The sequence below is a fragment of the Phaethon aethereus genome, assembly GCF_964289735.1.
Source record: "Phaethon aethereus genome assembly, chromosome: 20".
Lineage (NCBI taxonomy): Eukaryota > Metazoa > Chordata > Aves > Phaethontiformes > Phaethontidae > Phaethon > Phaethon aethereus.
Window position 1 is genome coordinate 11,575,272 of NC_138596.1, and position 12,920 is coordinate 11,588,191.

Below are 12,920 nucleotides of genomic sequence, written 5' to 3' on the forward strand. Positions count from 1 at the left end.
GACCTAAACAAGCAAGCTTACTGCGTTCTTTCTTCCTACTGTGAGCAGAGCAGTTATTGGGGGAGCATATTCATAGTTTCTCCTGAATGCTGCATTTGTTTTAAAAATAGCAAATTCATTTGAATATAAACTATTGGTTTTGTAAATAGAATTCTGACCGGTTGGAATATTTTAATTCTGAGAGCTTTCAATAAAGAAAAACAGGTTTTCAGCTAATGTGAAATAATTTCTCTAACCTTATTAGACTATAGCTGAATTTTTTTCTAGTGTGTTGTTTTCTAGGCAAATGCACAGATACAGAGCTGGCACACTTTGTATGAACTGTACACTTAGTGTGTAACTTTTTCTTAAGAACTATTGCATCTATTTTTTAAAAAGTGCTATGATTTCCTAACAGTACTTCGAGTTTTGTGGTTTCATTCTTAGCAGGGATCAGAGGGTATCGAACAATCTTGTGCTCATTTGTAATCTACTCTTAATTGGGTTTTTAAATGTATGCATCATCTTTGAAGTCAAGTGAAAGTGCATGTCAACATTTAGAGTTTTTATCTCTTCCCAGAGAATTTAAAATCCATGGGATATTTAGTAATAAGATTATTGCTCACATCCTATTTGGATGATGAATGATGTGAAGTTACGACATTTTGCTTCTCATTACAACTTCTCATAACCACATGGAATTAGAGAATAAACAGAAATGTAATTTCTTTTGCGAGCACGTCAGATGTGAAAACTGTTATAGTTAAGCATGTACTTCAACTACTTCGTTAAACAAACCTTTTGGGAAAAGACGGTATAGAAGTAAATTTTCCTGTAACTTGTCGCTGTTTATGTATTTTGGGGAAGAACACTCACCTCGTACAACTAAATGCTTGTTCAGTGAGGTAACCTGCTGTCGTCGGTGTGCTACCAAGCCCTGAGTCACACAGTTCAATAGGTGCTGATTTATTGCTGGCAAGAGTGTGAACGTGCCGTGTGGTGTGCATCTTCAGAGAGAGATTGGTGCTGGAAACTCAGTGAAATAAATGGCTGAAATCCTGCTAGACGGACTTCGGCAGTCTTGGGGGCTCTGCTCTTAACAGCCCTCTGCTTCTCGCCTGTGTGGTAGTAGCACAGCTGGCCCAGATGTGGCTATGGACTTGAATGTGGTCCAAACAATGCTCTTGTGGGTAAAACAACCCCACAACTATCCATTCTTTTTATCCTCCTACCAGTGTCTATCTAAAGACTGTATTTCTGCCGTGGTGTAAAGGCTCTTCAGACAGTCTGCTCACAACTTGGCATGGCGTAGAGTTTAATTAAGGAGAAAGTTTTTTTGGTTTTTTTTGGTTTTTTTTTTTTTTTAATCTGGGTGTCTAGCATAAATGCCTCATAAGTCACCAAAATCAGTGTCAAGTCCCAGCACTGGCCTTACTGCTCCCAGCAAATAGCCACTAGATCTGCTGAAGGGAAGATCCACCCTGGTGGAGACACTGCAGCCCGACGCGGTTGTATCGCTGATCTGTTGTTAAAATTCTATGGGATCGGAGGGAGAGAAGGGGTGTAAGGCACCCTGCTAAGTACTTGATCAAAAATACTTGGAAAATTGTGAACTTAAATTGAGCGGTATTGTATCTATCCTCAAATTCTCATTACCTCCGGTGAAAGAATTCACGAGACTTCATAATTCCCAAAGCAGCAGCAGCAGCAACATACCATTGAAAAGCTGGTATTTTTTATAAAGGATGGTTTTGCTTGTAATGCTTCTAATGAGACGCTGAAAAAGGAATGATACAGTATAGCTGTATGAACCTGGGTCTGCTGGTGGCATTTGAAAAGGAATTTGGAGACTCTTCTGTGGGAACAGGGGGAAGGAAGCCTGAGCCCCCAGTAATTCCAGGTGCATTTCATGTGTTGGGCCTGAAGAGGAATTCTCCGTTCAGGGCTTTGCGGAGTTGAGGACTTTGGCCCTGCCACAGTGTGTTGGGCTTGCCAAGCCCATCGATAACAGTCAAAGTCGCCCAAGTTGGACACCGCTAATCATTTGCTGCCGTAGTGTGCAGCTTCTCCGTCAGCTGCTCTGAGGCATTTCTGAGGCTGAGCTCTGCTGGAGATGGGATTCCAGATTTATGCAGAGAGAAATATTTAGCGTTGTGCTAAGATATGTTTTTGTTGCAGGCAATATGGTCCCCTTATGGCACAGTAGTCTTGGTACTCGTATTTCAAGAAGCTGACTTAATTGCGCACTAAACGTAATTCTCTGGTAGGAGTAGCAGTACTATAGTAACGTGAAAGATTTGGCATGTGAAGCATTTTTAAATTTACTGCCTACGTAGGTAAGCTTTAACTTTGTGAACAGGAGCTGTGAGATCTTGCAAATTCTGAGGAGGACTGGACAGTTACCAATTTTGTATTCAGTAGATAAACAGCTACTTGGCTTTTTAAACTTCCTAGAATTTGGAAAATTAAAAGTCAAATTTGTATGTCTTTGAAGGAGCTTATTTTATTGTCACTAATTTCTTGTAACGAGAATGTTTTTCCATTCAGCTTAAAAGTAAGGAAGAGATGTTTGTTTGGTTGTGAGTCACTTCTGATATTTCTCCAGATAGATTGTGTAGATAAGCTGCAGAGAGGTTTAATGTACAAATTGCCTTCAGAGACACGCATGTCCACTGGAATCCACTTAGGGAACATTGAGGGGTTTGGGATGTGATGCCACATAGCACCACTTAACTTTGATAATCATACAGTGATTTTTATTAAATCTTATCAATATAGTAGTAACTGTCTTCATCCCTCACTTTCTGTAGGTATCTGTCAGCAAGATAACTTGGAGGCCATGAAAATAAGTTGTTAATTCCTAGGATATAGCTACAAGCAATGACTTTAGCAGTTCTGGCAAGACGATCAATTTAAACACTGATTCTCGTGTATTTTTTTTTTTTTTAGCCAGTCATACTGCATGGTGGTCATTTTAAATTGAGATCTAGCTGTCCTGTGGTAATTGCTCTAATCAAAATGTCAGGAGCAAACCCCAGTGTAGCATGGCAAACTGTTGTTAGTGAGGTATTTGGAGCGCCTATGGTGATGACCCCCGCAGACCCGACTGTTTCAGTCAGAACACGTGTGCCATCTCTTTCCATTTTAATTCCTTGCATTTAGCACCCCAAAACCCCACGTTGTTTCCTCTTTTGCAGATGACTGCTTAACTGGACTTGGAAAGAAAAGTTGATGGGAATTGAAAAATCCCTCTCAACCTTACTGGCATTATTGATGTTTGTATTGACATCTCGGAGACCTTGTTTAACCCTTGGTTGCCTTCGGTGCCTTCCCTAATGCACCCATTAGTGTTTTTCTCGGAACGATCTCGCATGCTGGGCTCTCCAGTTTTGTTTTAACTGATTGAGAGCAGTTTGCTATCAATCTCTAATTGGAGATTAGAGTCCCTAATTGGAGTCTGTAATTTTTTCCCCACTGATTTGCTCGTTGCAGTAATCGAGTAACAGCAATACAGCTTCACCTTTTTGCCTTCAAAAACTTGCGGAAGGCCCCGAGCACGGGGCCAGCTGGGCTCTCGCCTGGCTGTTGGGGCCCCGTTCACAAGCCTGTCGGGCAGCTCGTCAGCCTCAGGTCTGTAGGTTTTCTGAGGAGTAGCTTGGCATTGCTGCGGTACCAGCGGGTGGGAGCGCAGCGAGGGGAGCGTGCCCCTTCCCAGCCCGCGCTTCTGGGCAGCCGCTGCAGGCGTCATTCCTCCTCCTGCTCGGCCTGCAGCGAAGCGCAGTAACTGTCACTGGCGCAGCAAGTATCTCGCGCTACGTTGCAGGAAGCATTGCAGGCAGAAAACTGAACAAGCCTGAAGTTTTCCAAGATGTTTTAGGGAGCTGTGTACTCAGCTCATTGTGTCCTTCAGTGTAATTTGGGTACCTTCATCTGTTCTGTATTGCCACTTGTAAGCTGGATATTTGATAAATATCTCTGGAAAAGCTTCCTGAAAAATATATTAGTCTGGTGGTACCTAAGGAGATACATTCTGGCTAAATCTCCAAGGTTACCTTACTGCTTGTACTGGCTCAGAACTCGCTGCAGAGGGTCTCTTACCTCTGTGCGGACCCGCTTGGGCAAGGTGCGTTAACGTAATGAGGTTTCGGTAAGACGCCCCCGGCTGCAGCCCGCTCCCGCGGTGCCCGGAGGGGAGCTCAGGGATGCCCCGCGCCGCATCCCGCTGCTGGAAATGCAGCCCCCACGCAGCGTTTCAAAACCCTGCCCTAACCAAAACTGCTTGTCTGTCACCAAATCGTTAATAATCCATCAATCTTGATTCCTGACTGCAGGATAAGAGTGGAGGATCTAGTATTGACTTTTTTTAACTCTGCTGGGAGCTTGCTCTGTGTGTCAGCAACACGACAGCGTTCTTCAGATGGCTTTCATAGCGCATGGTAATGAGCAAAAGACTAATAATCATCAAATAACCCCCTATTAAAGCCGTAGTGATGAGTATCAACTTCAGCTGGTCTCAGTACGAAAAGCTCGCCGATTTGATGCAGCTTGTAGCAAAATGATTTTAAAAGATCTAAACAGTGGATAATACCCACAATTGCCCCGTGGTGCTGCATTAGAAGGAGGTATGGCTGTGCTGCCTGGGGCCAGCAGCCCTGGAGTGACATCCTGGACCAGGAAGCAGATGGGCCTGGCACGGTCAGCGGCCGCGGGCGGGTCTGCTGGCGTGGGTCCCGGGGTGGGAAGGTGCTTAGCGCGTCGTGTGTACCTTAATAGCCACAACTTAAGCCACTTTTCTAAGTTCAGAAATGCCTGTGTTGCTACGGCTGTTTTTCTGAGGCTCGTCATTCAGTGTTCCTTGAGACCTCCTGGTTGAGAACTTGCAGTGTAAATGGTTTTCCGCGCACAAAGATGCAGTTTCCTTCCTGAGACTTAAGTAAATATAAACACCTTTGTAAGGAGTCTCGCATGCCCTGGAAGGAATTCTTCCCCACCCAGAACCTTCCATCGTGCTCTCCTTGCTGTGTGAACAGCCTGTTTATCTCAGACATCTGTCATATTTTTCGAGATGCAAATACTGGATTCATAAAACAGAATTGAAAGAGGAAAAACACCAGATGGATTAGGAAAAGTGTCAGTAGTTTGGTTCCCAAATCTGCCTGGGATACTCTTTTCTAAATAGATTTCCAGCAGCAGGGGATGTTTCTTATGAGGTCGTTTTGTTGGGTGGTTTTTTTTTTTTTTTTTTTTTTGGTTTAAAGGCTGTAGTACATTGAACAATGCTTTTAAGATTCCTCGTATTCTAGGTAGCTAATTGTCCAGAAGTAGTCCATTTATTCTTTGTAGCCAGTGGCAGAGAGCAGATGAACTGAATGCCGATATAACCGAGGAAGATTGAAACCGTGACAGGTTATCAAAGACAGAAGAGCTTCTACTTTTTAAAGAGATGATGGTGTTTGAGAGGCTTTCAGAGTCATCTTTGAGCCAGTTGATTTCTAACTGATTGCCCTACAGTAGCCCATCCTATTTCTTGTTTGTTTGCTTGGGTTTTTTTTTTTTCCAAAAAAAAAGGTACTTTTTTCCATGTACCTGTAAAATTCCCTGTGTACACCCAACATCCCACATCTGAAATGTGTTGGGCAGAAAGCATCAGTGACAGGAAAACGTGGAGACTTTTCCAGGCTCGGCGCTGCCCAGTGGTCGCGGGTAACTCCGGCGAGAGGCAGGGTCGAGGCGCTGGCGGCGCAGGCGTGCTCCGTAGAGCGGCGTCGGAGCAGGGACCTGGCTGCCCCAGCAGGCACGACAGACACTGCGCGTCTTTATCGGGGACAGGGCGCTGCGTGGCCGGAGGGGCTCCGCGCCGCTGCCGCGGCTCCGCTCGCTCATGCCTGCACGCGAGGACAGTTGGGCGTTGGGAAGCGCGCGGTGGCACGCACGATGGCAGCCCTGTGACTCTGTGCAATACTGTCGTGATCCTGGAGCAACTTCGGCTGCGGACAGTTTGAGAGAGCAGCATCATCGCTTGCTCAGTGTCAAAGAGCAAAATTCGCTCTTGCAAATCAGCAGTGCTGAGTGCTGTTGCATCCTTTGTGTTTCTGAAATATTTTCTGTTTGTTTTTTTCTCTAGATGGCAGCTCTTCAGAGTCCTTTCTATGGAGATAAAATGAACCTGTTTTCTCTTTGCCAAAAAATAGAGCAATGTGACTACCCACCTCTCCCAGCTGAACATTATTCTGAAAAGGTAAATGGGGAGTGTTTTTGCAGGGCAGTGTGGTGGGGGTGCAATGAGGTTCCTGCCCATGCAGGGGAGAGGGAACGCGGGAGGGAAAGCCCCCACGTTCCAGGTAGAACAGGGGATGGCCAGCGCGTCCTGGGTACCTTTATGGCTGGCAAAGGAAACTGTTGTCGGGATGTCTGACTACTGACAAGCTAAATGAAGCCAGAAAAGGAGATTTCTTAATGTGGGGAATATTTTGAAACTGAAAGTTTGTTATGCTGGCAAAAACCAACAGCGAACTGTGGGAAAGCCCTTTCCTTTGCTTCCCTTCCCTTACAATAACATACCATGAAACAGTGCTTCAGTTTTTGTTTATGAAGCTTTCAGTGTGTGACAAGGGGGGAAAGATTCTTTTTAAGACGACGAGGGGAGGAAAGCTAGCTACTGTAATGCAGTGAGCATGTATACAACACCTGTACAGGGGCTTTTTAAAGTCTGGATTTTGTGCGTATGAAAGTGAGGGATGGCAAACAGTAGCTGAACTGGCGTATATGAAAAAATTGTCAGTGTGCATGCTTGCTCGGCAGTGTTTCACTTCAGCTGCAAATGTGTGTTGTTTTTGTTCGGGGCCTTTGGAATTGGGTTTTTAAATTCCCCCTACCCACCCCCCCACCCCCCCCCCTTACCTAGACAAACCAGCTGGTTTTCCTTACCTCCTCATTCAGTTACAGTTGCCTTCTATTTGAAAGGAAATGGCTAATGTAATTTTTAAATCCTTTGGGGTTTTTCTTTTGTTTTATTCTACCTCAGAGTTCTGAGGAGCAAGAGGCAGGATGCAGGGGAAATGCCATACGCAGCCGGCAGCGGCCGGTCTGGTCTCCACCCTGAGAGGGACCCTGCACCACACATTTTACTTAGTTTTTTACTTGCGAAGTAACTCATGCAAAAAGATTATTTGGGAACTGTTCTGGTAAAGTGGATTTTTTTATTTCTGCCCCCTGTCCCAAGCTGCCGTAGCAGCAAGTCCCAGCTCTGTGCGTGCACGTTTGCTGTGCCGTTGTAGCATGCATTTCAGGATATGCCTGCTGGCAGCAAGAGTTAGCGTAAGCTGACAGATGTGTTTCCTGTCTTTACAATTACTGTCTGTTTGCTTCCCTCTGGCAGTGCTAAAGAGTGTGTAGTGGAGTGATACAGTCCAGGGTGAGAAGGATGGTTTAAAGCTCAAAGGCGCCAGGTCCCAGAGAACTAGACTCCAGATGGTGTTCATGCACTATTAACAGAATGCTTGACGAAGTCTGAGGAGGGCTGTGCCTTTGGCTGTAGCTCATCTCGCTGCATTAGCTGCTGCTTCTGACTGAAACCGTGAAGAGCTTCAATTTTGTGAATATTAGAACATGACTCCACCATGAATGATATTTGGTTTAGTTCATACTTTTAAAGATTTAAAGCTTTTGGAGTGGGTAGCCAAAGGCAAAGGTGTGTGGGTGTCTCCCAGCAGCCAAGCTAGATAAACCATGCAGGCAGGATCGTTTCTTCTGAAAGGCTGGGAAATTAGAGGCAGCTGCCTGCAGCAGCAAGTTGCACCAGAAAGAACTTGTTCTTCCCGCGGCCGGTGGGTGGGCAGCTATTTCTGTTTGGACGTATGCGTTTCCCTTCAAGAGTCTCCATTTTAGATGGAAAGGGCAGAGTCTTTACAACCCGTCTAATATCATCACTGCCGCAGGTTTGTGAGTGATGTGGGAAAGCAGTAAAGACTTTACATCCTCCTGCCTGAGGGCAAGGGTGAGGATTAGGCCATGCCATGCCACCGAAGCTTTCAGTGATGCTCCAGAGCCATCGGCATGTCTTTCCTTCACCTCAGTAATGTGGTCTCAAAGCGAAGCTTCAGCTGCAGGCTGATTGCTGATCGCATGAATATTTTAGTTGTTTTAGATGAACAAGGCAGTGCATTTATTGAAGAATGCCTGCTTTAATGGTGTTCCCTTTCAGTGATGTTCCTCTTCTCTGTAGCCTTTTGTGGCTAACCAGTCCAAATCCTCCCGTGCTGCTCGTAGCAGGAGGAGGAGGAGCTGGGACTCCAGCCAGGATTAGTTTTCTATATCAGGAACAAATTTGCTAGTAATTGGAGATCCTGGTTGGCAGTGCTTATCAAGGCTTGGTCCACTGGTTCCCTGTAGATGATGGTGGAACGCCTGTGCTGTCCTGGTCATCGACAGACAAAATTTCCCAGGCTGTGTTTTCAGTGCTGTATTTACATGGGAGCACAGCTGCTGGTTGGACAAATTGTACTGATAGCGCAGGCTCTGGTCAGAGAAACATTTTAATTTGTTCGTGGGTGTTCTGTGGTGGTCTGTCTGCTCAGGGCTGAGGTATGTGTTAAATCTTTGGGGTCTCAGCAGTTACAAAGGCAGAACCCCCCTGCCCTCAGATGAATTTTAAAAAAAAAGTCAGCAGAGCCGTTATGAGTGGGCCAGGGCCAGGTGGTGGAGTTGGGTTTGCTCTGGAGATAGCCTGGCTCGGGGGTTTGTATCGCTCTCGGCGTGTACACGCACAGCGACAGGCAGGGTGGTTAGCAGTAACTGCATTACACCGTGCCCCGGCCTCCATCCTGCCTGCGCGTTCGCCACTCGGCCGCGTGCCGCCCTGCAGGAATCCCCGCAGAAACGTGCGTCGCGCTCAGTGATAACTTGAAGCATGGGGCACTGCTCCATCCAGAGCTGAAAACCTCACTTGGGTATGTTCAGTAATGCAGCTGAAGCAGTGTGCTTGATAGCTGTATGGTCATGCTTTTAATTACCATTAAAATAATTGGCACTGTGGCTACTGGGAGGATGTGAGAAGATCAGAGGCTCAAGGCTGTTTCCCCCGGTGCCTCGGGGGTATGAGCAGCTTTCAATGTCTGTATAATTAAAAGCTACAATCTTTCATGTGCACAATAAAGAGGGTTGGGAGGTGGGGAGATTTCAGCCCTTCTGCATTTTATTTATTAAACATAATCAATGACCAGCCTCTCTTCTTCACAAAGGTTTTTAGGAAACACTGGTGTTTGACAGCCGTGCTCCAGTATCTTAAGATACACAAGCGCTGTTTAGACTTCCTACATCAAAAACCTCGAATGGGCTTGTTACCAGGGATTGGTGTGGGAAGTGCAGTTGTGCAGGAGAGCTCTGTTCAGGACACGTTTTTAAACCCCTCCCGCTACTTCCCCCTTTCCTCAGAGTCCACTTTCACTGGCAAGTCCATCCCTGCCTGTCAGCTGTCAGATTTCTGGTAGTGATCTCATTTTTCCTTCCTTCGTCCTCATCCTGCTCCTACCGCTGGTGCCTCCCCCTGCCTGGCGCTGCTTCACCGGGCCCTCCTGCGCTGGGCTCCCTTCCCCACTCCTCCAGCCTGCCGCCTGACGATACTGGTCATCTCTGCTCTGGTTCTCTGAAGTGAATCAAAAATCCCCCAGGAAAAAGGTTTTTTACAAAAAAAAAAAGGGGGCAAGAAATTCCCAGTGTCAGGAGTAACAGCTCGGAGGTGGTGGTTGCATTCTCTGTAGAGGCACACTGAGCTGGCAACCCCTGGGGATATATATGCTACTAGTGCATTCTAAATGATGATGTAAAATCCACTGGGTTGTATAGAAGATTTAAATATTCAGTGCTGAAGATTTGGTGGAAAAGGTTCTTCCTGGTCCTTTTGTAGGGTGGGGGGACACGGGCCGGGATGGACATGTGCCTGCAATCTGCCCAGGAACATCTGCACAAGGGAGGTTCCCAGCTCCTGTCCTGGATTCCAGTGGTTGGACGAATACCCCCGTACCCTTTTCCAGTAAGAAATCACAGATGCACTCACGTTTCGTGCCCGTCTTCCTGTCTTTCAGCTGCGGGAGCTGGTCAGCATGTGCATATACCCCGATCCAGATCAAAGACCTGACATTGGTTACGTGCACCAAATAGCAAAACAAATGCATGTTTGGACCTCCAGCACATGAACCATCGGCGAATGCTCTCAAGAAGCCAGCACAGCTTAGTCTTACTTGAATTTTTTTTCTCGGATGAAACCGACTGGTGCCTGGTCACACAAGCGAGAGGGCTGAGCACTCGTAGCAAGGTGCTCCATTATTTCTGTAGGTTATTTGACAAGGACTCTTACAAGGTGGTCATGCTTTAAAGTGAAGATTCTGTGAGGTATTGCAAGTGATTTTTTTTTTTTTTTAAGGCAAGTAACATGTACAGATGTAGATCATTTAAGGGTCCTTTCTTAAAACTGTCATGTGTAATCTAGGATAGATGATATTAATGAGGGTGTTGGAGCGTTTGACACACCCCTTCTATCTTAACTGTAATGTGAAGTATTGAAATAATTCCTTCAGTGAAATCACTTTATACTAATGTAAGAATTACAATAGATGATTGTGTAATTTGTATAACTGCTACTTTGCCTCTTCTGCAAATGGTTAATAGCAAATTCAGTTTTTACTTATTATCTTTTAAAGCAGCCATTTATGTGTTTTTGTTAATTCCCTCCTCTTCACACGTAGAAACTGGGAAGGGTTGGGGGTGGGAAACACATTTGTTTCAAGATTTCTTTTTTTTAATTGAAAATTTAGAGTGAGTATTTTGCTGATGCATTTATCTGTTAACTTGGCTACAGCCAATGAGATGAGTTAAGCATGTACCTGGGGAAAAAAGAAGAAAAACATGCCAAACAAAGCCAAACCAAGCAGTGCTTCTGCAAATATCTTTAAACTTATTTTCCCATTTGGCATGAGTCTTTTTAGACTACAAGTTCTTGTTAAAAACCAGTGTTTATCTAAACCAACTAGATTTTGGTGAAGACACTTTTACACGTTCAGTAGTACATTAGGTACTGTAGGTAAAACTTAAGCAAAGCAGTGTGTTGAACACTTAGAAAATTTTTTACAAAGTAAGTAAAATGCTTTGTGTATCTAATTCTACATAAGGATCAGCCCCCGTCTAGTTAACTGTGAAAGCTAATTTACAGAATGTGAATTTTTATAAAATCTCAACCTGATTTGAAGGAGTCATCTTCTTTAACTACATGAAAAATTTCAGCCAACTAAATTCATTCATTGAATCAATGATTTGTTTCATTACTGTCAATGAAAAATATTCACTGCTTTAGGAACAAACGTGGATTCACGTTCAAGTGTTTCCATTTCATTTGCCTGTTCAGAGGAGCGGGGCTGCACTTAACGCTCTTGAGGACGACAGCGGGGAAATGAGTAAGCCTGTACTGTTTCAGCGCTGCTTCCATGTGTGACAGTGGCCAATGCCAAAATGTAGATTCGTGTGTGACAGTTCAAATGCAGCCTGTGCCTGTTTTTTGTTTTCTTTTTCTTAAGAGAAGCATACAATCCTTAATTTTTTTGAAATAAGATTAGGGTTAGAGGGTTACATACATATATATGCTTTAGTGGATTTTTTTTTTAACCTGATTTGCTCTACTTAAAGGAAAACTGCAGTGCCATCTTCAGCTACTTTCCATCAAATTTCAAAATATTTATACAAAGTAGCAAAGAAAAGCTATTAATTGCTGTGAATAATGTTGGTATCATTAATGCAAGATGCCATTTTATTGAGTCTTCTCAGCAGAAATTTGAGCCTGCTGCTCTCATGAGAGACTTGAGAAATTCAAATCAGCATGAGAATAGAGTGGAGGCACCGAATTGCTTCCAATGTGCCCATGCTAACTTGTTTAATTTATACCCGGCTTCTTTAGCAATTCTTAGATTTAAGACTGAAGACTGTCACTTCTACACTGCAGCTTTCCTTTAAGCCCTGGTGGCAGCTACACATTCAGAGGGATGGTTGTGCTGCGCTTTGCTTGGTGTAACATGGAAAAGGATCTTTTGGCTTCCAGGGAAGCTCAGCTTAAATTGGAGTATCTTGAGAAGTCTGGTCACTTTCTTGCTACATAAAATTTATTAGTGCTTGTAAGTAAATGTATTTCAAAAGGTAATTTTTTTGCAATTGTGCATTTTTAGATAAATAAAAAATTATTTACAAAATAAACACCTTTGTTTAAAAAAAAAGTCTAGTATTAAGGAACACATTAAAAAAAACCCCAAAAACAACACACAATGAAAATGGGCCTAAACATGTGTGAAACTGTTCCTAACAGGTCTCATATGTAGCTACTTTTCCAGAAAAGGAGTGAATGGACTACACAAACTGTACCAGTTGTCCCAGCAAAAACTGATGAATGAGCATCTTTACCTTCTATGTTGTGGCACAGCTAAAGCTGTTTTTTCTAGATGGCTGTTGCAGGATTAAGGACTGGTACCAGTTAATCTTTTGAAACTGACTGCAGGTGATACATCTTCCCTTTTGACTACATGAGAAAATAATTCTGCAGGTGGAGTTTCTGCTAGTTTTGCTCTTTTGTTCCTAGAGTGAAGTAAAAAAAAACAAACCTGGCTGTTGTACTTAGTGGTTTTTCTGCCCCAAATGACAGTACACTGCTCAGTATCCGCTCCAAGAGCCTGGTGCTCTTTCACATGATAATACAGATCTTTTAGGGTGAAGTCCAACTCCCTTTCACAGCCTGGAACACTAAAAGGAGTGTGTGTGGGCAAGATGCTGCAGGTCTGTCCTGCAGGAGCCTCACCTTTTCAACAGTGTAAGAAGGGAAAAGCATCAAAGGAAATTAGCACCACATAAAAACAGATTAGGAGAATGGTCAGAACCCTCTTTATTCTGCATCAGCTGCACGCTTC

The 12,920-nt window shown here is 44.3% G+C and overlaps 1 protein-coding gene across 1 annotated transcript in view; it reads left to right on the forward strand.

The window, feature by feature from the left end:
- NEK6 (NIMA related kinase 6) overlaps positions 1-10,938 on the forward strand; it is a 41,747-nt gene extending 30,809 nt beyond the window's left edge. The window contains exons 8-9 of the mRNA XM_082008914.1: positions 6,104-6,217; positions 10,062-10,938. Of these exons, the coding sequence (XP_081865040.1) occupies positions 6,104-6,217; positions 10,062-10,172 (225 nt within the window). The 3' untranslated portion in view covers positions 10,173-10,938. The remainder of the gene's footprint in view (positions 1-6,103; positions 6,218-10,061) is intronic.
- Positions 10,939-12,920: the final 1,982 nt, after the last annotated feature.